We start from the raw sequence: 25,400 nt of genomic DNA on the forward strand, positions 1-25,400 counted from the left end.
CGCCTCGCAATGAGAGTGAGTTGACTCCAAAAAGCATCACAACATCATTTCGCTTTTCATTTTGCAACTAGACTACCCCCATCTTCCATCTCCCATCTCCCATTACTGCTTCCCCCTTACCCTCTGTTCCCTCTTCTTGGAAACGCCATCGATTCATCCCAACTCCCCGCCCCCTTTTCTCAAAGCTGATCGATACTCGGCTGCTAAGCTAGCGCAGCTACAATGGGCCTTGCGCTAGCGGCCGCCTCCAAAATCTCCCGCGATTTTCCTTCCCAATCCCTCAACTCCAACTTCCCCTCCCCTCCATCCAACCGCTTCACGCCAGAACAATCCAATCTTCTAACACATTTATACTACGACAATAGAAGATGGCGCAAGGGACCCTCAAATCCAAGAAACTCACAACCGCGACTGCGAAAACATCTCGCAAGCCGACCGTGCTGGGGCCGAAGAAGGGCGCGAGGACGATTGCGCCGCGGAAGCAGGTTTTGGTCAGGAATAAGGGGATGGTGAAGGTATTTACTCTTTCCTTTTTTCCCCCCAATCTGCTAGAGGAGCAGATGCAGTGGCCCTGGCTTTGCTTTCGTGAATTTGTGTTGGGTGGGAAGGGGTGCGGATGAGGGGTGAGGGGGCGACAGAATTCCAGAAAATGATGTGTGAGATGTGGTTTTGGAGAGGGAAGGGGATGGAAATGGAAAAAAGGGAAGGGGAAGGCATAGAGGGCGGAGAGCTGACGGGAAGCAGAAACATTCAGCGGGCTTGACGGCAATGACGGAGCGGACGCTCGGTGCTAAGGCGGGACATCTGGAGTTGTTGAAGGGGGGGAAGAAGAATAAGGATTTGAAGGGGAAAGAGATTAAGAGCAAGGAGGGCGAGGTTAAGAGGGGGGGGAGTAAGAAGTTTGGTTGAAGGGTGGTGGAGGGAGATGTGTTTGAATGACGATGTCTGGGTATTGGGGATAATTGCACCGAGTGCGTCCCTGGAGGCTGGAGGAGATGTTGAGTGTGAGTTGAATGGTCGCATGTCGGCGGACAGAGATGATGTGAGGGATTTGAGAAGCCAAGGAGTAGCTTGTGAAGCTGTGGGGGGTCGAGGTTAAGGACGAGTTTGTAGGGGATTGATGGCAATGGAAGGACGAATCAGATATCCGTTGCACAAGATTGCCGAAGCCTCCTTTCCAGTTTCAATGGGATGGGCTGCTCAACCCCGCATCTTCCCAAACATACGAGAGAATTCTCCACAGACGGGCTGGATCTCACAGTTGAGTCATGCCCCGGCTCACTTGGTGCCGGCGGCCTGCAGCGAGTTGTCCAGACTCAACGAGGTGCTTCCACCAGCCGCGTCAAAACTTGCAGGTGATAGACGGAAGAGCATTGACTTGATGATTACAAGGATCCCCGTTTGTTTTTTTCGCCCCAGAAGTCTTTGGCGGTGAAAGGAGATCAAAGCAAACAATTGTCCGTGCATTTTTCGAGCCAGTGCTCCCAGCTATTTGAGACAGCTCTCTCTGCATCCAAAATGCTGCGAGGCGGTACAGCCAACACGATGGACATGTTCGCCAATATGGACATCGCAACCGCCGCTCTCATGATTCAGCTCCAACTCGAGGACAGCAACGAGCTCGTCGAGTCCTTCGCGGGCAAAGGCAAAGGTCGAGAAGGAGTGCTCTCGGACTCGCAGATTGCATTTCAAATGTACAGGGAGGACTTAGAGCGCAGTGTTGCTCTTGTGGAAGACCGAAAAATGAGCACCAGCATTGCTCAGGCCTGCCAAATGGATGGCGATGTTCTGGTAGAATCACTTTCTCAAGAACAGGCCGCCGCAGGAGACCGAGACATTGCTTGTAGGCTTGGCGGTGTGGCTGCTCATCATCCTCTCCCACCATGGACTGTTGGTTCTGAGTTTCTGGACGATGAGATTTTGGAGAAGCTTCGAGCTCTTTACGTGACTGCACCAGTCGAAGAAGAGTCACTTGACGGACAACTAGTGAAGGGTCGATCGGATCGCTTTGTCGATGAAAACGATGAGGAGGTTGCCGAATCTTCCGCCTGGGCTGCAATGAGGAACCCACCGAAGCAGACAAAACGATGCTGTACCGCTTGCCAGGAACACGTCGTTTTCTTCCAGCTTGCACGCGCACCCTGTGGCCACGAGTACTGCCGAGACTGTCTTCGAGGGCTCTTTCTCGCTTCTTTGGGAGACGACTCCCTCTTTCCTCCACGTTGCTGCCGTCAGTCAATCGCAACCGGCAGCAGTATCCGCATTTTCCTCACCGGTGACCTCATTCAACGATACGAGCGGGAAAAGATCGAGTTCGACGCACCAGATCGTACCTACTGCTCCAATCCTCCGTGCTCCGCTTTCATCCGAGTTGAGAATATCGCCAATGGAGAGGCATCCTGCCCGAATTGCTTGATGGTCACTTGCACAATTTGCAAAGCTAGTCACACAGGAGACTGTCCAGAAGATGTGGCTCTCCAACAAGCCCTCGATGCCGCTGAAGAACATGGATGGCAACGATGCTTCAATTGTCGCCGCCTCGTCGAGTTGGAAATTGGCTGCAACCACATTACGTTAGTCCTCTTGTCTTATTCGAGGATCACTGCTTACTTCCGTAGATGCACTTGCAGGGCCGAGTTCTGCTACATTTGCGGCCAACGCTGGAAGACTTGCGACTGTGCACAATGGAACGAAGACCGACTGCTTGCACGTGCGAACCAGGTCGTTGCACGCCAGCCTGCGAGAGTCAATCCTCCAGAGCAACAGGCCAGATTCGCCGCTGTCGTCCAGAACCTGAGGGATAGACATAATTGTGACCATGAGACCTGGCAGTATGTGAGGGGCAGACACCAGTGTGAGGAGTGCCGCGATACACTGCCGTCGTACATTTTTGAATGTCAGCAGGTAAGCTTATTACCATATTGAATTGTTGTCATTTATATGTGAGAGCTCAAGAGCCTGGCTCTTCGGCTCCCGAGCCCTCTCTGGCAATTCAGGAATTATCGGTACTAATTCGATGATTAGTGCAATATTCAGGCTTGCAATAGATGCCGGAGAAACCGGCTTTGATGTTGTTTCGATTTGAAGTTGGCTGGCGGAGAATAGTGTGCATGCATCTACTCAGATTCATTTTCCTGGAGATTGAGATCTGGAGACGACAAAAATTTTCGAAGTATGCTTTCTTGCCCAATCGGTTGTCGAGGTTGAAGTTTCAGCTTCTTTACATCAAGCGATGCTCATTGTCCTCGAGTATCTCGAACTTTGGCGTTGCTATACTCGCACTGGAAACAACGGCATTGACTCGTGGCAACGTTACAACTCTCTTTGCAAATTCTCTCACCGACGCTGAGCGGGCCAGTCGATTTCCCATACTGCACCCACTCCATGTCGATTGGTGGTGGCTTCGATGTCTTCCTGAGCAGATTTCCCTTTGGGTAAAGAGTGGACAGCAATGATGACTTTGGAGGCGTTCAGACGGACGAAATGACGAACTCCTCCTTTCCTAGTCCCGTGTTCGACCCAACAACTTTCTTGTAAAATCAACGTTTATAGGGGGAAGTTGCTCGAGCTGGAGCCAGATCTTACTCAAACTCATGGTGATAACTAATTAATGATATAGAATGGCGGAATGGAGGATCGAGTGTGCAGCTTCTTTTCGGCTTCGAGTTTCACCTTATACATTCATTTTGCCAATATCCCACCTGTGATCGAGGAAGACAGGGAATGTTTGTAACAGTTCCATCTTTTTAAACCGTCCATATAAACTCCGGGCATTGAGGAGTTTCCCGCATAACTCATAGTATCAGAATCCAGGTACATTTACCGTTCCCTGATTTTGGGAACTTAAGCCCGAAGCAAAAAAAAGGGGAACCGAATATCCCCACGGAAATAAAGTCAGGTGACTATTTTCACATCACACCCAAGGCTCTTTCCTTCTCTTCCTCCGCATCTGCGAAATCTCACCTAGTCTCAAGCAGCAAAATGCCCGCGGACACCAGAAACACCAAACCACGCAAGGCCCACAAGAACCCTCGGGCTCCTCTCGCCTGCGAATCTTGTCGAATCAGAAAGTGAGAACCTCTCTGCTCTCTACAATACCTCACCGGCTCCGTGGCATCCCGGGAGGCTCGTTCATTATTTGATCATAGTTCGTGCTCCGATGGTAGAAGCTAAAGGTTATAATAGGATTAAATGCAATCGCGAATTGCCCTGTCAAAACTGCATTGTGCGGGGTATTCCTTCGCGATGTGATTATCGTGGCCATGGACCGATCCCTGCGCCTAGTCTCCGCTCAGCCCACGCTGAGGGTATGCAAGAACGGCTCAACCGATTGGAGAATCTTGTCACGACCCTGGTTGCACAAGATGGTGTTCCCGGTCAAGTACATCCTAGTTCTGAAGATGGGAGTGGACATTCGTCTCAAGAGGACGTGTCACGTGAGGCCGAAAGCACCTCGACAGCTAGTATCCAACATGGATTAGGGGTGCTAAAAGTAGACGGCCATAGCTCCGTATACAGAGGCTCAACTCACTGGCGTGATGTTATGAAAGAGGTAACTTGCCTTGCAGTGTTCTGCATTGCTTGAAACAAGGTGACGCTGACTTGCAGTATTGGTAGTTGACCGAGTTGAAGAGCTTCTGGAATCAAGTTCAAGATGACCAAGACGATCTTCTTTCCCAAGTCGCCTTCTCAACAGGCACTGCCAATGGGCCGGGATTACTGTGTGGGGTTGTTAAACCAGTCGGATTGGAGGAGCTTTTGGCAACCATACCTCCGAAGTGCACGACTGACAAGCTGATCGAACGATTCTTTGATAAAAAGAACTCTCCTATTCCTACCTTTCGTTGGTATCCTTTAATTTTCTGCCAGCTTCAATGGCTAACTCCTCATCAGACGTCTTGCACGAGCCCACTTTCATGAAACAATACCAGGCTCACTGGGAAAGCCCCTCGGAGACACAAATCATGTGGATTGGGCTTTTGTTTTCCATGCTTAGTTTGATCATGCTGTCATTCTATCTCAACGATGAAGAACCTCCAGAGTATGAGGGTACATCTCGGTCCCTGTATGAGCTTTACCGCCTCCGAACAGCTCAGTGTTTGATGATGGGAGACATCACAAGTACGTGAGCGAAGAGAATCCTCCTTTCTATTCACAGTTTCACAATTTTCTACAATGTCCCTATGTTCTCAAACAGCATTCAAGGGCAATTACTGACTCCGTCGTTACCAAGAATGTGCACCGCACACAGTTGAGACAATGATTTACAATTGCATGGCAGAATGGGCACATAATGGCGATAGTGAGACCCGAGTATGGATGGTGGTAGGATTGCTTGTACGGGTTGCGTTGCAAATGGGATATCATAGGCTTGTGTTTGCCTTGGAAATATGTTTCTATGTCTGACTTCAACACAGGGACCCTTCGCAGTATCCCGAAATCTCCATCTTCCAGGGCGAAGTGCGCCGGAGAGTTTGGTGTTTCGTGCAAGGTCTCGACATCTTGACCTCCTTTCTCGTCGGTCTTCCAAGCACGATCCGCACAATAGATTCCGATACACTGGCTCCCCGGAATCTTCACGATTGGGAGTTGACTGAGGACATGACAGCCCTTCCTGAATCGAGGTCACTCGAGGAGGAGACGCCGGTCTGTTATATGCTAGCAAAAAGGAAGATCATTTCAGTTGGCGGGGATATTATCAGTCTCATAGGATCCTTGAGTCAGCATTCCTACGACGAGGTACTCAAACTCGATGACAAGATGGCACAAGCTTACAAAGAGCTCCCTGCTCACCTCAAAATGGACACCCCGGAGAGATTGCTCAACGAAATCCCATATCTCGTCAACCGTCGTATACAATTGGAATTTCTTTACAACCAAAATGTTTGCATCCTGCACCGGAAATTTCTGATTCTGGGTAGAATAGACGCTCGCTTTTCTAGATCCTATCAGCGGTATGGAATCAGCATTGCGCTTACTCGATCACCAGCAATATCTATACGCCGAAACGAAAATTAAAGGAGCTACGAAGCCTCGGCATTGGTATCGAGTGGCGCATACCAGTCACGAATTTATCCTTGCGGCTATGATCATCTGTTTGGATGTCAGATATCGAAAACTGGAGGAGCAGTCCAGTCGAAGATTGGACTTTGACGAGAGTGAGCAAGCGAAGATCTGGCAATCGCTTGAATTTGCCTGTAATGTATGGAAGGAAGAAAAACATAGCTCTCCTGAGGCAGCCAAAGTCTATCAAGTCCTGTCACAAGTGCTCAGTACTCACGCTATGGAAGAAAACCTGGGATTTGTTCAGGGTCAAATGGGGCAAGAAACGCCTCGCCAGCTACCTCTCTTTGCCCCAAATCAACGGTTAGGAAGTCCTGAGGTTAACATGGACATTGACTGGGTATGTTACCCCTTTCTTGTGTGCCACTGTTTTGAGAGCTGACATATAAATAGGAAATCTGGGATTCTTTCGTTGAAGGAGGAAGCTTCCAAGATGCATTTGGGACCACATAAAAATCGACCTTGTACCAAGTTGCTAAATCAGGCACAAGTTCGATGTCGCGCATCCAAGTCTCGGATTTTCACAGCAAAAACTTCGCCTTTTCCCCATATCGCCAAAGGCTTATTGGTTTAGATCCAACACCAAAAATCTCGGACTCTTAATCTCTGCGGCAAATTCTTTCAGTTCATCAACATCCTAGTTTGCTTAGATGAATATGCCTCTCAAGAAATTTGCCTCTGGACTCGAAAGCCAGACCATGACGCCCCCAATGAGCTCTGCTGCACCTAGTCAGTATAACGTCCAAGTTTCATTACCACAAAACTTACGATCATCATTGGCAGTCACCCGAATCTTTTCCGTCATCGCCATCTCAACCACTCCAGGATGCACCTTGACAACACGCAAGTCTGGATGTTCGACCTGGGGATGCTCAAACAATTTTGCACTCGCAATTTTCGATGACGAATAACTCGGAAGTCCAGGGATGGAGTGCCACGTCGCGAGGCCTGTATCTGTATTCAAAAAAAAAAAAAGGCATACAACGCAGCCCGAGGAAGGAAGGCTCGGATTGCGTTGAAATTCCCTTTAGTGTTGATCTCAAACCCTCCCACCAGTCTTCATCCACTTTTGGACGAAAATGAACTCCTTCCCTATTCAACACAAATTAGGGGGAGATGGTCCTCCACAGTTTAATCACTTGACAGTGTCCTGTCCCACTAGGCAGAAGCGGCCTTCTGATCCAAATGGAGTCCAAAATAGACGGATAAGACAAGCCCCCCGGCCGATTGGTGACAATGCCTCATTCCCCTATGGTGTTACAGTCATCTAATGAACCAGCGGGGGTCGTGCTAACCAATGAGGGGCCCACCCACCGGGAAGGTTTTACCCCATAGCGAGACACTTCATCAGCCTCAAAGCATTTATTTTGAAAAGCAAAAATATTTCTCCTGTCATTAGCATTAAGAAGATCTTCCAACACGATTTGTAAAAGCCAAACCTCATCGGTTACGTAAAGGGGCGTCACGTGCTGTGGAACTATTACGAGAAGGACAAAGATAACGATGACCAACAACGTCCAATGTCAAAGATAAGCAAAACCCTCGCAGACGCGCCTTCAGCCAACAAAAGTCTTCCCATTTACACAAAACTCGCATTAATTCGCGCTGGCTTCACTCGTCCTCTGCCATTGCCGTGGAATCGACGCCATTGACGAATCTGCACTCACAATTCGCAGACAGGACCACGGCGTCTCCATCTACGGGCCTGCGAGACGGCTCCGATGCAGATCTCATTGGCCGTCGTGGTACAAGTACCCGTTGCTCATTCCTTTACGTCCTTCTTTGTCACCATGTCCCTGTCGCTGTGCTGTCATACTTTCAGAGATATCCAGTCTGCTGGCAGACAGACCAATTGATATCGAAAATCCTGTCCTTCCCTCGCTCATATCTCTCATATACTTCCCAATGTTGCTGTAACACTCAATTGTAGTTGAGTACAACACAAGAGAGTTAGAAAATGGCCAATTCAAACGATTCCTCATGGATTCCCAAGTTCCTTCGATCCTCCAATAAAGGGTCACCGATATCTACCCCGCCAAACGAGCGTTCGTCCCTCCTCCCAAAACCGTCAGACCCTCAGCCCCCCTGCTTCTCGGCCTCAGAAGGCTCGACCTACGAATTCGAAGAGAACGAACCGCCTGCAAAGCTATGGCTCCACGAATTCCTTCTCCTTCTTCGAGGCTCCGTGCCTGTGATCCTGGCATATACGCTGCAAAACTCGCTACAGACTTTCTCGGTGTTGATAGTGGGACGACTGAGTCCTGAAGCATTGGCTACTGCAGCGTTCAGCTATATGTTTGCCATGTCAACAGCATGGCTGATAGCATTGGGCGGTTCAACTGCGTTGGATACATTGGCATCTTCGACCTTTACGGGCAGCAAGAACCCACACGACCTTGGGATTCTCCTGCAACGAGCTTTCCTCGTCCTTACTGCGATGTATATCCCAGTTGCCATTCTCTGGGCATGCTCAGCTCCAGTCTTCAGGCTTCTTGGCCAGGAAGAATATATCTGCATTGACAGTGCCAAGTTCCTGACTGCATTGATCCCAGGAGGGCTGGGGTACATCTACTTTGAATCCATGAAGAAGTACCTGCAAGCACAGGGTTCGTCCCTCTTCCCATCCCCTCACTCCCTCTAACAGACTACAGAAATCATGCGCCCAGGAACCTACGTCCTCCTCATCACCTCCCCATTGAACGTCGCCCTCAACTACCTCTTCGTTTACACCTTCAACCTACACCTCATCGGCGCGCCCCTCGCCACCGGCCTTTCTTACTGGCTCTCGTTCCTCCTCCTCGTCCTCTACGCCCGCTTCATCGCCGGCTCCGCCTGCTGGGGCGGCTGGTCGCGCCTCTGCTACCAGAACCTCTCCACCTTCGCCCGCCTCGCAATCCTCGGCGTCGTGCACGTCGGCACGGAATGGTGGGCCTTTGAGATCGTCGCCCTTGCCGCCGGACAACTAGGCACGATTCCGTTGGCGGCGCAAAGTGTCATCATGACGACGGATCAGGTGATGAACACGATTCCGTTTGGGATCGGTGTTGCGGCTTCTGCGCGGGTGGGCAATCTGCTGGGTGCGAGGAACGCGAAGGGGGCGGCGAGGGCGGCGAATGTGGCGGCTTGGTTGAGCATGGTGATGGGTGTTCTTGTGCTTATTGTCTTGATGGCTGTCAAGGACTTCTATGCGAAGATCTTCAATGATGATGTTAATGTTATCCGTCTTACGGCGGAAGTCATGCCATATGTTGCGTTATTCCAGATTGCGGATGGACTGAATGGGAGTTGTGGTGGTAGTTTAAGGGGTATGGGGAGGCAGCATATCGGTGCTGCCGTTAATATTGTTAGTTATTATATGGGCGCGTTGCCGTTGGGGATTTGGCTTGCGTTCCATGGCTGGGGTCTTGCTGGGCTGTGGGTCGGACAGTGTATTGCGCTGTATTTGGTGGGAGCCATTGAGTGGGTTATTGTTGCGTGGAGTGATTGGGAGTATCAGGTTGAGAAGGCGTTTGAGAGGATGGATAGTGGCGAGAGGGCGGAGATTGGCGGTGGGTTGGTGGAGGGGCAGACGAATGGTGGGGTTGGAGGTGATTTGTGAAGTATAAAGGAGGTGGGAAATGAAGATAATGATGTTTATGAACGATGTGACGAATCTCTTAAAATCGAGACAGATCTGTTGTAGTCTACAAATTTTTAGTGTAGATACTTGCTAAATTTTAAGTTTCTCGGAATGAACTTGTTGATTTCCAGACACTTCATTGGTGGTTGACTCGTTAACTTAGGGGCGACTACAGTTACCTTGACCCAATAGTGAGGCGCGTGAGTATTTGTGGGGATCAAAAATTGATAGCTACCGAAGACAATTCAATAAACTCAATAACATAGAAAGATCAAAGTCTCCAAAATACTGATAACTTCCTATTCAGACAGAGGACTCGAGCTTCTGAAGAGCAGGACTGATAGATAGGAGCATCAGCACGGTGAATACCTAGAGAAGGAAGGTCCGAATATCACGTGAATGTTGGTCAGAGCTTGTAGGGGTCAGGATGAGAGCCTACCCGAGCTACTAAAGGCTATTCGGGGAGGCGGTGCTGGGCTTTGGCTCCAATATCTTCTCCAAAACATCAAGCCCGGCCTTTGGCACCAGCCCAGCTCTGTTCCCGTTCTGGAGGGGTTACACAGGCTTTTCGAACATCGGGTATCGATTCATGCAGTCTGCTCAAAGTGTTCAGCCTTGCGAGAAACGACCCCGATTCTATTTCCCAGGCAAATGTCGCACATGGCAACCATCTCCATCCACAAATGGATGAAGTGGAGAACTGAAAGGCTTTTATGTTGTTCTTGGACGCGGACGCTCCGATGGTTGAGGATTGGATCTCAATGTTCCAAATACGAAGAGTAGTCGAGATGTGGCTTCTGCTATGGCTTTTGTGGCGTTGAGGGGGCCGTATTGGTTGATGGCGGCGCGCTGGTTTGGTTTCGAACTGGAAGAGACGAAGAGAAGCGAGAGTTTAGGTGGTGGGTATGAAGGGGATTTGGCCAGGGCAAGAGACTCGCATTGTCTTAGCTTGGGCCAGACCTCGAAAACGTTTGCCCATTTTTGTTGTCAGCTGTCAGCCTGTTGCAGCAGAAGATAGTCCGATCCGCTCATGTTTGTCAAACCTCGTTTGCAGAAGCGTGACTTGAAAACCGCACGCGGGTGTGTTGCTCCCTGTGGTTTCGCATGCATGGGTCTTTGGACTTGATTGGCGGCATTTCCGAAAGTCATTGGTCCATTCGTAAGTCCTATTGCCAAGGATCCAAGTCTATTGATTTGCGGTTGTAAACATCTGTTCTTGGAAAGGCGTTGATAATAGTGTGAGGTTGTCGAGTCGCTAAAGAGCACTATTTAAAGGTTGGTGGTTGGCTGCAGGGGTAATTTCCGGGATCTGAGGGCTCGGTTTATTCAGGGGCTGAGCGGGAGATCTGCGGGATGCTGCTCCCCCAGACTTCCTCCGGACTCGCAGCTGAAGCATGTCTCAAGAAGGCGTCAGATCATGGCTTGAAAGCGTGGACTTCAAAGAATTGTAAGGTTCAACGTTGAATATTGAGAGGCGTTTGATTGTGGACGCCTCATGGTTGCAGCCGTCCGCGGATGGCTGAGTCTTCCGCATTGCGGCGGTCTCAAACCTTATAAACTTACATTTTGGCTGTGGGGTGGCTTCGACGCAGGAACAGCTTTCATTTCATTTCTCGAAGCCGTTGCCAGAAGAACCAACTGTTCCCCCCTTCGCAGCGGACTCACCCAAGGTCTGCAAGTTTGATTGTATTTCGAGAAAGACGCCCAGGCATGCTTCTCCATTCTCGCCTGGGCAGGGTCCGATGGCTTCTGCAGGAGGAGCCCGACTATTTGTGGCGCTCGTTCCTCGACTCGACATTCCGGATCAGTCAGTGGCTCGTGCAATCAGATAATGGGTTCTCGTGTTGCGCAGGTGTCTGGATGAGCTGAGAGTGGATACTGGGAGGAATTCCAGACCGTTGTTGCTGCAGTTGACTGAAGAATGGTGGCCGATTGTCCACAAGGCCATCCACTTCTGGTCATTTCCCCTCTCGCCGCTGCTTCTTGTCCCGTGCCTCTCTCTGGATCAGGTTAGTTAATTTAACCTTAAAGCATGCCATCCTTTCCTAATCCAGCTCACCATCTCTGCGACATCTGACTGACGACCGGTCCTCCGACAGATCTCTTGCGGGTATCAACCGCAGGCTCTAGAATTCGCAAACGAATACGGCCAGCATGGCTCGATAGTGACTACCGATTCCATCAGTAGAGCGAGAGAGAATTCCAGATGTCCCACCACGTGGGAATCGAGTTCACATCATCCTAGTGAGGCTCTTGATGCATCTAGACGCCAAACCCTTGACAATTAGAGTGACTTCGCGCCTATTCTTTCCTTGACGGCGTGGTGAGGCGCATGGTGAGGCGTTATTAGACTGTATTGACCATTCAGCTGGGCTCAGAAGCCTCAGAGGAGATGACAGGTGCAAGTGCAGTCTCCATGTACCACATTTCGATAAATATTTTACCTTTCCCATCCATCGTCCTTTACTCTAATTCATCACAATCATCGAATCTACTTCAAAGCCACATTCTTTGAGACACTCTTCACAATGCGTCCCACATTCGTTGTCTCTGCTTTTGCAGCACTCGCTCTTGCAGCTCCTCGTCCTCAGGATATCGTCTTCGATGAAGTCGACGCCACCCCGGATCCAACGATATACACTCCTCCCACCAATGTCACGGTCGACACTGTTGCCATCCAGCCGGCATCTGCAGCCTCTGCTATTGCCAGTGCTGCAGTGACTGACGTTGCTTCAACATCCGACCCTACTGAGAAGAGGGATGTCATGGGGGTTGCTGATCAGCTTAAACCCCGTACTGCGGACTGCGGTGCTTTGCCCGATGGCAGTGGGCCTGCAGTGAACAAGTAAGAAATCACTATATCTATCGAGTCGCAGAAACTAACTCTAAGCAGCCCCGATACTCCCGACGCATTCTTGACCTACCAGCCCTTTTTAGATGCTTCAAGTAATGCCCCAACACCGCAGGGCTACACACCGGCTTTCCAGGGCAAGCAAGCTTCCAGTCAGACGACGTCTTATCTTGGCTACAAGACGCTCGACAAGTATGATCCTATCCTCTGTCAAGAATAGTGAGTAGTACCCAATCTTTCGTCGTATCCTTGCTGACTTCCACAGTTGCGATCAACTTGAAGGAGGCCGATGCCAGGCTTTCAACATCTACTTCGAGCGTGATCCTAGTATTGCTCCAGCTGATGGGTGCCCGAACCCAACTTCGGTCACCAACATCAAGTGTGTCCGGTGGGGAGTGCAGGTAAAGCCGGAAACGGCAACAAATACTGGCGGGACCCGAAGTAAGTCGCTCGACTCTGGCAGAATATGCACTTGCTAATTGAGAACAGAGCCCGCCTTCAAGGTTGCGATCACCGGAAGTAACGGCTACAACAAGCTCGCTCCTCCTAAAGCACAGCCTGGTTTTACTGCGCCCATGGCTCTGGGTGGAGCAATCAACGCACCCAACGACCCAGTCACCAACACCAACACATACATGGGCTACAAATTCTTCTCCTTCGACAAAGTTCAGACATTCGAGGGAGGTGTCGAGGCTTGCACCACCGCTTGCACTGCCCAGACTGCCTACAACAGCCGTCACCCTCCCGCGGCGCCAGCCAAGCCAAACGTCTGCAACCAGGTCGTGGTTTACGTTCTGAGCAACAACAACCAGCCTCAAGGAATCCAATGCGCCATGTACTCGGAATCATGGGCTCAGAACTATGCCACGAACTATGGCCAGTACCGTGGCAACGATTACTGGAGCGTCAGCCAGGCTTATGCCTACACTAACGCTACTTATGCTGCCAAGTATGGAAACATCTGCGCTGTTGGTGGCTGCCCTAATGGCTCCTTCCGAGGTGGAAACTGCGGTGGATATGGAGCTGGCACTTGCTAGATGGGTTTATAAAACAGGGAGTATAAATGGTGGGTTGGCTAGTAATTGGATGTTCTGGGAATAGGGGGGGTGTAATTTTGCGTAATGGAATGATGTTTTTGTTCTAGAAAATGATACAGAGTTCATAGATTTCACAATACTCATTGTTTCGCTGTACTGCGTAAGAAGAACATCTGTTGCAGATCAGATGCTCCTGATACTTCAGGATTGCGATGATCAAATGCGAAGCCCCCATCACGCTCTTCTGAGACGACTGGATCGATTGTTCTGACTGTAGCGGGCGATTAATTTATCGGACTGGAGGGACATACAATACAACATATGATCACTAGATCAATATCAAACGGCCACTGATGCGAGTCCTCCAACCGACTCCTCGAGCTCCCTCAACCCGGAACTCCCCCCCCCTCCCAGCTTCCCACCTCCCACTCTTGGTTTCTTATCTGATGATACCATGGCAAGAGAAACATCTGGAATAGGAAGGTCTGTCGCGATGAGAATGCCACGATGCTGGACGTCAGACGTCAACCATCAAAGATCGTCGGTGCTTACTTTTTTGTTGATTGGAGGCCACGTCAGGGCAGCCGAAAAGACCACTGCAAACATCATGCAGCATCCTCTACTGCTGGGCCATTTGTCATCTTCATAACCACAATTGAACCACTGGGATACCACGCTTTGTATCCCCCCTCAGGAACAAAATCAATATCCGAAGCGTGTATCGGTAGGCAACCTTTAAAACCTCCCTGATCATGACGCGGCTCAGTTTCCCTTCCCCTGTCCGGGCGAATCTCGCCGGTTCTGATCTCTCATCAGCCTTTCTATCCACCACCTCTCACTCGTCAATTCCCTCTCTCTCTTATGTCGGCCTTACTCTATATGCAGTACTGTTCATTTGATAAATAGGGCGACTGCGCTGGCGCATCGCAGGTCTTCTTGCCTTTGCTGCTGAATCTGAAGCATCCTCAACATCGAAACGAGACGACATCTCACAATGACGGTCCCGGAACCGCCCTCCGAACCTGATGATGATGAGGATGCGCCGCTACTCCCAGATATCCGACCCCCACATATCCGCTCTCCCTCCTCCTCCCTCCCATTCTACCAAACGCGCTCCCGCCTCATTATAACCTTGATAATCTTCGCCATCATCTTCATCCTCGCGTTCGGCGGGTATCTCATAGGCGTTCCTTCGATCAGGCTTTATGAAGATATCGTATGCCATCATTATTATAATCGTTTGGAAGGGAAGGAGCATAGAGGGCTGGGGGAAGATATTGAGGAGCGGTTGTGTAAGGCTGATCTGGTGCAGGAGGAGTTGAACTTTTTGTTGGCGGGGCTGCATTTTTTGGGGACGGTGCCGTGTAAGTGGAAGCAAGAAGGAGATGGGATGAAAGGAGAGGAGAGGGCTAATGAGTGGTACTCTAGCGCTTTTGACGGCTGTTCCTTATGGGCTTTTGGCAGATAGGTGAGTGATACTCTATATACGTCTGGCGAGATGATGAAGGCTGATTTGGCATAGAATTGGCCGTCGCCCTGTACTTTTTCTTGCTATTTCGGGACTTTTTCTGGCCAACTTGTGGAGTTTAATGATAATGAGGTTTTGGAGGCATATTCCAGTTGTAAGTACCTTGAAGTCTCTGGTCCATCTTGGCAAGTATTCCTCGACATTTACTAATTCATTTTCCCACAGCGCCTACTATGGCTAGACCCCATCTTCACCCTAATTGGTGGTGGCGAAGCTGTGGGAAGCATGATGTTTTATGCCATTGGATCCGATGTTACCCCCCAAGCAAAGAGGTGAGCTCTGAGGGCCTCCCTGGGGATCTTTGCTAACAAGCAGCTAGAGCCAATATCTTCCTGATGGGAGGGGGAATGGGTTTATTCGCTGAAATTATTGCGCCTTCAATAGCATCTTTCCTGATGACAAAATCCCCCTGGATACCCTTACTTATTGGGATCTCGGCATTCCTGCCAGCAGCTGCTCTTCTGGTATTCATTCCAGAGACCTTACATATGCGATCTCGCGAGAGCGAATCCGCAACCCTTACACCAGATGCAGTTTCGGAACGGAGCTTTCCAATCGACGAAGACGACAAACCAGGCTTCTTTGGTTCAATAATCTCACAGGCCGTGAACAGTTTGAAAGAAGTCTACGGCTCGCTGAGTGTTCTACACTCACTGCCAATTTTGCTCCTACTCCTCGTTTTCCTAATCCAGCCATTCGGCAGGCAATCTGCGAGCATACTCCTCCGCTATATCTCCAATCGTTTCCGTTGGAAACTCAGTCAAGCTGGATATCTACTCTCTCTTCGAGCATTCATCTGCACCGTGCTCCTCTTTGCCCTTCTACCCTCCATCTCCCATTACCTCACCAAGCGTCTCCACTTTTCATCCAGTCAAAAAGACATAATTCTTGCCAGGTTTTCAGTCATTTTACTTGTCGTTGGGGCGCTGTTGATTGGTATGAGTCCAACCATAGTGGGAACAATTGTGGGATTGGTTGTTTTCACCTTAGGTGCTGGGACAGATGCGCTGGCGAGGTCTCTGGTGACTTCTTTAGTTGGCCAGGAACATGTCGGACGGCTGTACGCTGCTATTGGGCTTGTTGAGACTTGTGGCAGCTTAGCTGCGGGTCCGACATTTGCTGCGCTGTATACTTTGGGTTTGCGGTTGCAGGGTCCTTGGGTTGGACTTCCATTCTTAGCTCTCGCCTTGATTTGTTTTGTTGGTGCGATTGGGATATGGAGTTTTGGGTGTTTGAAGAGAAAGCATCCAAGAGATAGAACGCCAAGTGGCGAGGATGAAGTGGAAGAAAATACCTTGCTCGTAATGCCAGACTCGGCCGAAGCAGGTGCTATAAATATTGTTTGATTTCGAGTTTAGAGTTGGCTTATACGCGGCGTTTGGTAGGTATATACCAAGATTCTTAGTCACAATCTCATACATTAGATCTCAGCAACAAAATACAAGTCTATTTCTGCCCCGCAGTCAGCGCCTCAAACATCAACCTCATCTTCTTCAACCCCTCATCGCCCCTCTCAACCGCCGCAAATCCTGTATCCCACAAGCCCTCCGAAAACAACATCCTCCTATCCCTCCGCTCGGTATCCCTTCTCAACTTCTCCCTCCCAACCCACTGACTGAATCCCATCAACATGGCTCTTGGACCCACCCTCCCTTCCTTTTTGACAAACTTCACGCCCTATTCAATACGATACTCGAAGAATGGCGCCTAGTGTTTCAAACGAGGAGGTGGAGATGTTGTAGCAGTGTCCTGCTACAACTTTTTCTCTTGGCTTGACAGAGGACGTAAGCTTCAGCACAATCTGTCTCAATTCAGCTCGTCGTCTCCCAGATATTAAAAAGGGATCTAAGGATCGCTCAAGCCCAAACAGACGTAGCAGCTCTCGCTCCCTGGGCTTTCATACCACAAGTGAGGAATTACTCCGTAGTTGTTTACATCCTGGATTGTGGAGACGAGGATTGGGAAGATGATTACTTGAGCTGAGAGGGACGGACGGAGGGAGGTGTCGACGGGGGATCCGAGGAGAGGGATGACTTCTGCGGATGAGAGGGTAGAGAGGAGGGAGGAGTGCGGGCCGTAAGTTTTGTAGCCGGCGCGGACGAAGGCGTGGCTAGTGAGTTGCCGACGTAGCCGTTTACTCCGGTGGCTAGGGCGTTGGCTCTTGAAGATGTCATTGTGTATATATGGGCGAGAAGTTGGAGGAGTGGTGTGGAAAGGGTGGTTATAATAATGTTGGTGAAGCGGTATATAACGGTTCCGCTTCCGCTTCAACATCACTTGTGATTTCAAAGCACCTTGATTTATGTTCCACGAAGAACTTGTCTCAATGATCTGCATTATCCTCAAATATGATACAAGGTGCGTTCCCTCCATCCCTCCATCCTGGCGTAGAAAGTGTACAAGTCGATTCAGCCCACCCAGATATCACCGATCAAGCGTGGGTTCCGTGGCGAAGGTTACTAGGACCGGGGGGCGGCTTCTTGTTCATTGGCTTCTTCAGTGGCTGTCCTCCATCGTCGCTAGAATCCGACTTTCTCTTCTTCACCACCTTGACGTTCGGGCCAGGACCTGTTGGAGGCGGAATGGTGGATCGCTGATTTGTTGGCCGAGCTCTGGCACCGGATTGTGGGTTGGCAGATTGTGGTCCGGTAGCTGAGTGTGGTCGAGGACTTGATTGGGGTCGGGAAACTGATTGCGGAACGGTAGTTGATTGTGGTCGAGCAATTGATGGGGGTCTAGAAACCGACTTGGGCCCAGAAGGGGTTGGTTGTGATCTGGGTATTGCTTTTACCGCTCTGCCGATAGTGGCCTGTCCTTGAATTCGTCCTTGACTACTGTATGGCCGCAGCGGGGCAGGTAGCGTGAAAGTGGTTGGAGGAGTATAATGTAGGTCCTGAGGGTTGAAATAGATCGTACTGTCCTCAGCTGTGTAGTTGTCGTGGATTGTGTGGTATGGCTTGGCCCTCTTCACAGTATCTAGGACGTGCTCGATGTACCACTTCGGGACACCGGCTCCTCTCAATGAAGCAGCTGCTTTCTTCCATTTGAGTTGTTCTGCTTCGCTGCTGCTCCATTTATTCCAGTTCCATCCATCCCGGGTGTTGCGAGGGTCCCAGTAAAGAATCACGGGGAGTCCAGCGACGGCACTTGGGAGGTAGGGATGCTTTACAGTGACGCATTGTCCCATTCTGACTCGATCGACCCCGTATTTGCCATGCAAGCTTCCTTCGTCCTCCTTCACAACGCGATATACCCAGCCGTAAGTAATGCTTCTGATGCCGTTTTGAGAAGGGTCTTCGCCGTTGTAGAACATCTTCCGGATGTTTTGTTTCCCTAAATCTATCAGCGGTGCGCGCGACGTCGCGGGCGGGGAGCGTACCTTTGACATTGATGTGCCATACCCAACCTTGGAGACATGCAAGTCCTACCTTCGTTGCACGAGGGAAGAGCTTCTCAAACTCCTCGCAGTTATAATATCCGTCGTACAAGAAGTAGTAGATGAATGGCGTCTGTGGTGCGGGAAAGGACGTAGCTATGGGGCAACGCCGGACGTAGGGCTCGATCTGTTTCATGCTCATGGTTGCGACTTGTGGATTGTGATTGCGAAGGAAGGTGTTGCACAGTGGAGGAGCGAAAACGGAGTTGGAAGAAAATTTATTCATGAAAAGTGCGATGGTGGGAATTCACCTTTGGCAATGACCGATGCGACCGTGGGTGAATATCTCGAGGAATAAAACTGTTTTCTTTCTTCTATTACAGAAGCTGAGAATGAACTTCATAATCATGCTGCCAGAATGGCGTTCCATGAGCTGCAAATACATAGTTTGAAGTGAAAGGTTCTCCGGTGAGAACGAGAGGGAAAGTACATTCCAGTGCAGCTCACTTTCACCAAACCGCTCTTCAAGGACAACCAACTTGGAAGTCATTCAGATTTTTGGTACGTTGAGCAGGAGCCAGAAGACGGTCAGAGAATCAACTCGATAGACATATAGTGCTGTGACAAGGAATTGGGCGCATTTTGGTCGTCGAAAACGGGCAAGCAGATTGACCAGAGGGCATCTCCAGTAATTTGTTTTCAACTTATTGCAACAAAATTGTCTTAAAAGATCTTGTTCTTGGGGATCGAGGCAGGATTAAGCCAGTGCTTCGTTCTTGTAGGCGTAGGAATCAACGGCGGGTGGGCGGTGTGATTGAGTGGGATCGATTTCTCTCATTACTCTATCACGATCACGAAATTTGCGAGCAAGACGGACAATTTGAAAGAACAACTCCAGCTTGTTGTTGAGTTTGCGAAGAAGGAAGGGAAGCAGCGACGTCGTCATTATCTTCCCTGATTCGTTCTCAAATGTACTGAGCACAAGGGAGCGAGTGGGAATATTTCAGAACGAGCCCAGTCAACCAGTTTTCTCCTCACGATCTTTCCTCCTCATCCACGACGAGGGTAGGAACAACTAGACCCATCGAGCGCCCTCCAAATCTGCCTTGGTGCATTCAAAGGTGCTCAGAAATACTGACGACGTGTCGGGAGATGTGGATATTTCAGATCGAGGCGCGTCAAGTGCTGTCCCACACGTACAAATCATCAGGAGCCTCATATTCAGGATCCTTGTCCCAGTCTTCCGCATACAACCGATCTCTAGCAGACGGCTTTGGCCTTGTCTGCGCGCTCGCAAACTGGCAACCTGCAAGATGGTGTCTATTGTTTGCAGAATAAATGACTTTACAATTCCAGCAAAATTCTGTCCCGCATCCACCTTAAGACCTATTCATCAGCTTTCTCCGGTCGAAAAGTGTTGAGAGTTCCACGGACTTACCTCCTTTCCTTTCGCAAAATGTGTCCCTACACCTCTTGTGCTTCTCCACTCTTCTCATACACCCACGCTTGGGACAGCCTTTCGTTGTTTTCAAGATCGTTTCGAGACTTTCGCCGTCAACTTGTTTAAAGCGTTGATATTGTTGACATGTTTTCTTCTCGTGGTAGAGTGTTTTGCAATTGAAGCAGTTGCATGCCGAACACTTGCGGCATTTCCATTTCGGATTCCTGCCTGGACCATGTCAATAAGATAGGGAGGATGTTTCGCAACCAGCGTTGACTTACTTCCTGACGGAATCTGACCAGATTCACAGCCATCACCCGCACACCACCGGAAGCTTGGTAGTTTGGAGAGGGTTCTCATAGTGACCAGTTCTTCATATCTTTTCTAGTTAGGCTTTTCTTGAGACTTGAAGAATGGCTCTTACTTCAAAAAAGCCTCTCGAGAAGCAAAAGCTTGAACATCACCTCCGGACAAGATTTGATCGCAACTGGAATCTGGGCATCGAATCTCTTGCCATCCCCCCTTATCAATTGCATTCGACAGAAATCCTGACATACAATCTGAGCAGACGCTTGGATCGTGTTTGCAATTGGGGGTAGGAGGCCGAGAAGGTGCATCTTCGAGTGATTCCTCGCATTGGCAAATCAGGCACGTGAAAACTTGATGCTTCTTCCACAGCTCTCGATATCTGGGAATGTTAGCTTTTCTTCTCTCTTGAGCACGTATTCGTATTCGACTGTTCGGTGAAAGTCTGGACATTGTCTGAACGCAGCTTCACTGAACTCACTCTTTCAAAATGCTCTCATCATCAATTTTGTCCTCCACAACTTTCACCGCAACATTCAACAAAGACTTGCAACCTTCCACGAAACATGTTTTCTCCCTCTTTGTAATCTCCAGCACATTATCCTTGTCACAAATGCTACAAATGCAAGACGTATTTTTAGTCCAGTCGCTCCAGGTATGTCCCCTTCGACAACTTGTTGCGTCTCTCAAGAAGGTGGAATGGTAGTTCCTCGAAGACTGTGTTTTTCCACACACATAACAATCTAGGAGCAAACAAACTCGATTATGAAAGCGGAGATTGACTTCCCAACACAGCGTCCAATCGTCCATTTCTGGGGTCGATAGTTTGGTGTGAGTGACGAGCACCATGTTTGAGCATCAAGGCAGGCTATGAGATCGAGATTACAATGTACTGGGAATTGTTCGAGGATTCCAAGATGCAGGCAGCTGCGGGGAACTTCGGGTCAAGAGGAAGGCAAGGCAGACTTCCAATCCGCCTTTGGATCATTTGACGCCACTATGTCCAGCCTCGCGCACCCCCACCACTTTCAACCAACAATATCTAGCCACGGCTTTGTGCAGCAGTTTCAAGATGTGATGAGACATGCACCAATGTTTTGGGTTTCTCCCGTTCACTCTATCAAGGCTAGGTTGACTCCAAGGATGGACAGCCTCATTTGGGCAATCCGCCGCGAGCCTTGGGTAGTCACGGACTTTTTGCGAGCATAGGCGTCCTGAGCCTCGTGGCACTTTTTCGTTCCCCAGGGTCACAATACTAAATCCAGTCCTACTCTTGCATTCCTTGAGATTGTCAATCAAGAGGAACGAAGAGAGCAAGATGGAGAGCGCAACGATCAGTGACATCCACATTTTGGGGGTAGATGGGACTGGTGAGCAAGTTCTAAATGGAATCTACAAGGAAATGACCGTAGATCGGCTGAAGAGGACGGTTACGATGTTGAATCGGAAGCCGGCAAGCAGTTGGGAGGGTTTGCAGTTATATCATTTGGGAAACGAGATGAGCAACGGTGAGTTGGAGGCCTTAGCTTCACACGTCGAAGTATTGTACTGATGAATTAGATCAAACCCTCAACGCCTGCGGGATTCAAGATGTGAGCTATTTTAATTTTCTGGGGTTATAACACTTTTGATGAGAATATTAGGGAGCAATCATCCGCTACGTCTTCACCGAATCCGCTCCCGATCGAGCACCCCCATCTTCACGCACAACTGTAGTGGAAGCCCCTTCCGAGCTCCCATCTTACGATGAAGCGGGGTTCTCAGGCGAAGAACTGAGAACAATCTTCGCTCTAGATGTCGATCAGAGCCGGCCGATGAACGTGGGCCCTGTGAAGCTAGGAATGCCTGTAAAGGTTTTCATCGAGAAGGTGGCTTCGAGACAGGGGGTCGATCCTGAGCATTTGAGAATTATTTACAAGGGGAAACAGCTCAAGGAAGGAAATTCTTTGTTGGATTATGGTTTGCAGGATGAGGCTACAGTGCATTGTGTTATTCGGGTTATTGGAGGAGCCATGTAGTCCTTCGTTATGATTCCACACTGCCCCACAACGCCGAAGCTCAATCAATGGTATTCATATGTTCTTTTATTGTTTCTGAAAATGCCATATCTCCTTAGTGAGGATACAAGAATGTTAGTCGTATCTTCCTTCTCTACCATTTTCCTGCTGCTCAACTCCCCAAACTCCCCTCCACAGAACATCCACCAACGGCACAAAGGTCCAGAGAAGCGTGATCTTCGTAATCATCGACTTTGTCGGACAGAAGTTCGCCGGAGACAACTGCACACTTCCAACCCACAGCAACCCACCACCCAAAAATCTCAGCACGCACAGAGCCAGGAGAGTCCATGTGATTCTATCATCCTTTCTCGCCAAAGATTTTGATATCCCCTCTTCCATCAGCACAAAGACAATCGACCCCAGTACGAATATAAGAAGGATCCAAGCCAGGAGATCGACGGCAGCACCGCCGCGAAGCAAAGCAAATCCAAAGTGGTAGTGCTTATCTTGTGCGAGATAGTATTTCGCATGAACACCAAAATGGATTGACTCGCTCGCAATTGTGCCGAAGAGGTAGATAGGTGGAAGTGCGTAGATGGACTCGACGACAATTATTTCTTGGATGTTTGCTCGAAAGGCGTTGTAGTCGAACAAACTTGTAGGCAAAGTGGCTGCTCCAGGCAAAGGACGACAGAACCATGCCATGAGAAGGTAGCGCAAAGGTGCTGAGGAGGCGAGTCCCCCTGTAGTCAAGATGTATGCTGTCAGAACACTCATGGCGATGTTCCATACAAGACTCCCGGTCAGGCTGATAAAGAAGTTCGCTGACTTGTCTTCGAAAAGGGGGATTTGGACATGTCGTAATATTTTCCGAAAATCGAGACTCCCGAATAAGAGAGACCAGGTACAGCTCATTACGGTCATGGATATGAACCAGAGAAATACTTCGGGTGGATTGAAGCATTGCCCATTGTCTGGAGTGACGTTGAAGAAGATCGTGATGGCATTTTGAGGGGAGATTGACATCTTTCGCAATTTTATTAGAGTACAAAGTACAATCGGCGAGTTGCAAAATGGTTGAAGCAAAATCGAGAAATAGATCTCAATAGCAAAGGAACTTTCGAATGTTCGAACCCCTCAAAAGGCTCTCAATCTTGGGAGAAGGTGAGGCAAGGCTGGGGTCTGCCTGTCTTGGTAGGGGTAGGAAAACTGTTCGAGTTCGCCAGGTTTACTCCAACCTTGTGGTACCTCGTGTCTTATGCTTTGTCACCACAGGCAGGATAATTGAAGGCAGACGTGCAAGAAGAACGAGTCAGCGAAGAGGATTCCGGTGGCGCCCAATAAAGCGAACCATTTCGAGCAACCTCATCCCCATTCGCTTTGTGGCGCCTGTCGAGCTCCGCATTTGAACACAATGCATGAGGCTGCGCAGGAAAGGTAGCTTGTCTCCCAACACTCACCGAAGGTGTGATTGTGGCTGCAGAAAGCTTGCTCCAAGGCAGAGTACTGACTTGAGGCGAGGCTGCACAGTTCACACGAACTGACTGATGGATTCATTTCTCTCTCTTCGTCATTTCTGTTTCTCGGGCTGGCTCAGGAACAATCATCCGGAGAAGCTGTCGCAGCCATGCCCGTCATCACAGCTGGACATGCCGTGACTGAAGCTCCTCCGCCAGACCCTCGACACGACATGCTATGGATGAGCATCGGGATCTTGCTCGGCTACTTCGCCATCTCAGTTATCATAAAAGGCCTGGACAGCCTGAGAGGAAATCGAACGGCCAAGCTCGGACAATACGTCAAGGAAATCGATTCTCAAAAAAACGCGATTGCTATCAGGGAGAGAAGGATATCCTCGCTTGAGGTGGAAGTTCAAACAAAAGATGTGACAATCCAGACTCGCGACAACACTATTTTGAGTGAAAGACGGGCCAGAGCAGATGCGGAGTTGGAGGTTGAAAGACTCACCCCTTTCGAGAGGGAAGCAAATGATCTCCGTCCGGTGGTGGGGACGTTGCGCAATGAAACGGGAACCAGTCAAGAGGAGATCACCAGACTTCAACCTTTCGAGACGGAAGCCAACAATTTGCGGCCCCAGGTTGGGAGATTGCGGGATGAGATACGAGATAAGAACCGAGAGATCGCAAATCTCAAAGCAGATATCACGAAACTTCAAGGCGATCTGGAGGGCGCCAACCAGCGCTTCGAAGTTGTCAATCAGCGAGCGGCTGAGGGTAAGGATGTGGAGAGGAATTTGAAGGGCTTTATAAGGGAACGAGAAGTGGCTCTTGAGAGAATCAAAGCACAGCATGAAGAACAACTAGACACGTTACGGGAGAAACACGAAGATGAGAAGGAGTCACTGCAACAGCAGAGAGAGCAGGAAATCGAAGCTGTGAGACGGAATGCAAATAGTGAGCTGGATGCGATAATCATCACCAAGAACCGAGAGTTAGTGACAATAGTTTTCTTTAACTTATCTGTCCCGAAAGTCTCGGGGATAGTCTCCTCAAATGTCTCGGAAGATCATAAACAATCAACTCGCTCTAAGGACCACTCAAAATATGAAATTTCTAACTGTCAAATCTTATAGACTCGAGATGCTAAGGAGAGCGAGAGATGGGTCCTGATCCTACAAGCAATACTCCGTCTACCGTCGAGACGTAGTGAATTACGGTCTGTGTCTCTTCTGGGAAATTTGGGGCTGAGAAGTTCTATATCCGAATTGAATTCCAGGGCTTCTGCGCATGGGCTTGATTCAGGGGTCGCAGCATCGGAGTTGAGCTCATCCTCGAAAACTCCATCCAACCCCGGTGCTGGAAAAGTGAAGCAGTGGTGATGAGGATTTTCGAAGGGACAGTTGTATAGTAGCTGTGATGGTACGATATGAATTTTATGACCAGAATCTAATGTAAATTGGAATTTGACGATTGCTCACGGGGTTGATCGATATCAAAGGTGAGTCCTAGGATGGGGTCTCGGTTCGCTTCATTCACTCTCAACATTTCAAGAAATGCGCCTTTTCCATGAATAAAATTCATTCTACCCAGACCGAGCAGGATATTTGAAACAATCACATCACATTTCTGGAAGTACACTTAAGTGTAAATCAAATAGTTGTTGAAATCTCTTGAGCCAAGCCAAGTTTCGCTTAATTCAGGGGGAGGAGCGGATCATGT

General features: G+C 49.4%; 13 protein-coding genes across 13 annotated transcripts; 8 read left to right on the forward strand and 5 right to left on the reverse strand.

Moving 5' to 3' along the window:
- Positions 1–366: 366 nt before the first annotated feature.
- On the forward strand, positions 367–1,355 carry K444DRAFT_615620 (uncharacterized protein; the record flags this gene model as incomplete). Its single annotated transcript, XM_024880768.1, has 2 exons — positions 367–515; positions 745–1,355. Coding segments are annotated over 2 exons (314 nt in total), but the record flags the coding sequence as incomplete, so codon positions are not given.
- On the forward strand, positions 1,272–3,486 carry K444DRAFT_48121 (uncharacterized protein). The gene is made up of 3 exons (XM_024873001.1): positions 1,272–2,573; positions 2,619–2,904; positions 3,025–3,486. Exons 1-3 carry the CDS (start codon positions 1,519–1,521, stop codon positions 3,067–3,069), a joined length of 1,386 nt encoding a protein of 461 aa, XP_024734050.1. The 5' UTR covers positions 1,272–1,518; the 3' UTR covers positions 3,070–3,486.
- Positions 3,487–3,981: 495 nt separating this feature from the next.
- Positions 3,982–6,018, forward strand: K444DRAFT_535235 (uncharacterized protein; the record flags this gene model as incomplete). The annotated part of the gene is made up of 6 exons (XM_024875272.1): positions 3,982–4,070; positions 4,186–4,552; positions 4,618–4,843; positions 4,894–5,121; positions 5,234–5,375; positions 5,418–6,018. The coding sequence occupies 6 exons, from the start codon at positions 3,982–3,984 to the stop codon at positions 6,016–6,018; spliced, it is 1,653 nt and encodes a 550-aa protein (XP_024734051.1).
- Positions 6,019–8,350: 2,332 nt separating this feature from the next.
- Positions 8,351–9,710, forward strand: K444DRAFT_615625 (mate-domain-containing protein). The gene has a single exon (XM_024880769.1). It carries the CDS (start codon positions 8,720–8,722, stop codon positions 9,659–9,661), a length of 942 nt encoding a protein of 313 aa, XP_024734052.1. The 5' UTR covers positions 8,351–8,719; the 3' UTR covers positions 9,662–9,710.
- Positions 9,711–12,210: 2,500 nt separating this feature from the next.
- On the forward strand, positions 12,211–13,570 carry K444DRAFT_632287 (uncharacterized protein; the record flags this gene model as incomplete). Its single annotated transcript, XM_024883459.1, has 4 exons — positions 12,211–12,527; positions 12,576–12,752; positions 12,799–12,974; positions 13,023–13,570. 4 exons carry the CDS (start codon positions 12,211–12,213, stop codon positions 13,568–13,570), a joined length of 1,218 nt encoding a protein of 405 aa, XP_024734053.1.
- A 994-nt stretch (positions 13,571–14,564) lies between these two features.
- On the forward strand, positions 14,565–16,906 carry K444DRAFT_594002 (MFS general substrate transporter; the record flags this gene model as incomplete). The annotated part of the gene is made up of 5 exons (XM_024878327.1): positions 14,565–14,934; positions 14,999–15,038; positions 15,093–15,192; positions 15,264–15,370; positions 15,418–16,906. The coding sequence occupies 5 exons, from the start codon at positions 14,565–14,567 to the stop codon at positions 16,442–16,444; spliced, it is 1,644 nt and encodes a 547-aa protein (XP_024734054.1). The 3' UTR covers positions 16,445–16,906.
- A 118-nt stretch (positions 16,907–17,024) lies between these two features.
- On the reverse strand, positions 17,025–17,284 carry K444DRAFT_615629 (uncharacterized protein). Its single transcript, XM_024880770.1, has one exon. The coding sequence runs from the start codon at positions 17,270–17,272 to the stop codon at positions 17,069–17,071; it is 204 nt and encodes a 67-aa protein (XP_024734055.1). The 5' UTR covers positions 17,273–17,284; the 3' UTR covers positions 17,025–17,068.
- A 111-nt stretch (positions 17,285–17,395) lies between these two features.
- Positions 17,396–19,023, reverse strand: K444DRAFT_665579 (uncharacterized protein). Its single transcript, XM_024887084.1, has 2 exons — positions 18,478–19,023; positions 17,396–18,431 (listed from the first exon to the last, which is right to left on the reverse strand). The coding sequence occupies exons 1-2, from the start codon at positions 18,758–18,760 to the stop codon at positions 17,530–17,532; spliced, it is 1,185 nt and encodes a 394-aa protein (XP_024734056.1). The 5' UTR covers positions 18,761–19,023; the 3' UTR covers positions 17,396–17,529.
- A 513-nt stretch (positions 19,024–19,536) lies between these two features.
- On the reverse strand, positions 19,537–21,145 carry K444DRAFT_48272 (uncharacterized protein). Its single transcript, XM_024873033.1, has 5 exons — positions 20,703–21,145; positions 20,340–20,603; positions 20,197–20,294; positions 19,913–20,143; positions 19,537–19,852 (listed from the first exon to the last, which is right to left on the reverse strand). Exons 1-5 carry the CDS (start codon positions 21,068–21,070, stop codon positions 19,653–19,655), a joined length of 1,161 nt encoding a protein of 386 aa, XP_024734057.1. The 5' UTR covers positions 21,071–21,145; the 3' UTR covers positions 19,537–19,652.
- Positions 21,146–21,159: 14 nt separating this feature from the next.
- On the reverse strand, positions 21,160–21,770 carry K444DRAFT_48346 (uncharacterized protein). Its single transcript, XM_024873045.1, has one exon. The coding sequence runs from the start codon at positions 21,569–21,571 to the stop codon at positions 21,206–21,208; it is 366 nt and encodes a 121-aa protein (XP_024734058.1). The 5' UTR covers positions 21,572–21,770; the 3' UTR covers positions 21,160–21,205.
- Position 21,771: 1 nt separating this feature from the next.
- Positions 21,772–22,286, forward strand: K444DRAFT_48347 (uncharacterized protein). The gene is made up of 2 exons (XM_024873047.1): positions 21,772–21,813; positions 21,865–22,286. Exon 2 carries the CDS (start codon positions 22,036–22,038, stop codon positions 22,237–22,239), a length of 204 nt encoding a protein of 67 aa, XP_024734059.1. The 5' UTR covers positions 21,772–21,813; positions 21,865–22,035; the 3' UTR covers positions 22,240–22,286.
- Positions 21,920–23,309, reverse strand: K444DRAFT_615634 (uncharacterized protein). The gene has a single exon (XM_024880771.1). The coding sequence runs from the start codon at positions 23,245–23,247 to the stop codon at positions 22,354–22,356; it is 894 nt and encodes a 297-aa protein (XP_024734060.1). The 5' UTR covers positions 23,248–23,309; the 3' UTR covers positions 21,920–22,353.
- Positions 23,310–23,800: 491 nt separating this feature from the next.
- On the forward strand, positions 23,801–25,262 carry K444DRAFT_615635 (uncharacterized protein). The gene is made up of 2 exons (XM_024880772.1): positions 23,801–24,672; positions 24,815–25,262. Exons 1-2 carry the CDS (start codon positions 23,849–23,851, stop codon positions 24,849–24,851), a joined length of 861 nt encoding a protein of 286 aa, XP_024734061.1. The 5' UTR covers positions 23,801–23,848; the 3' UTR covers positions 24,852–25,262.
- Positions 25,263–25,400: the final 138 nt, after the last annotated feature.

Source organism: Hyaloscypha bicolor (genome assembly GCF_002865645.1).
Source record: "Hyaloscypha bicolor E unplaced genomic scaffold K444scaffold_117, whole genome shotgun sequence".
Taxonomy (NCBI): Eukaryota; Fungi; Ascomycota; class Leotiomycetes; order Helotiales; family Hyaloscyphaceae; genus Hyaloscypha; species Hyaloscypha bicolor.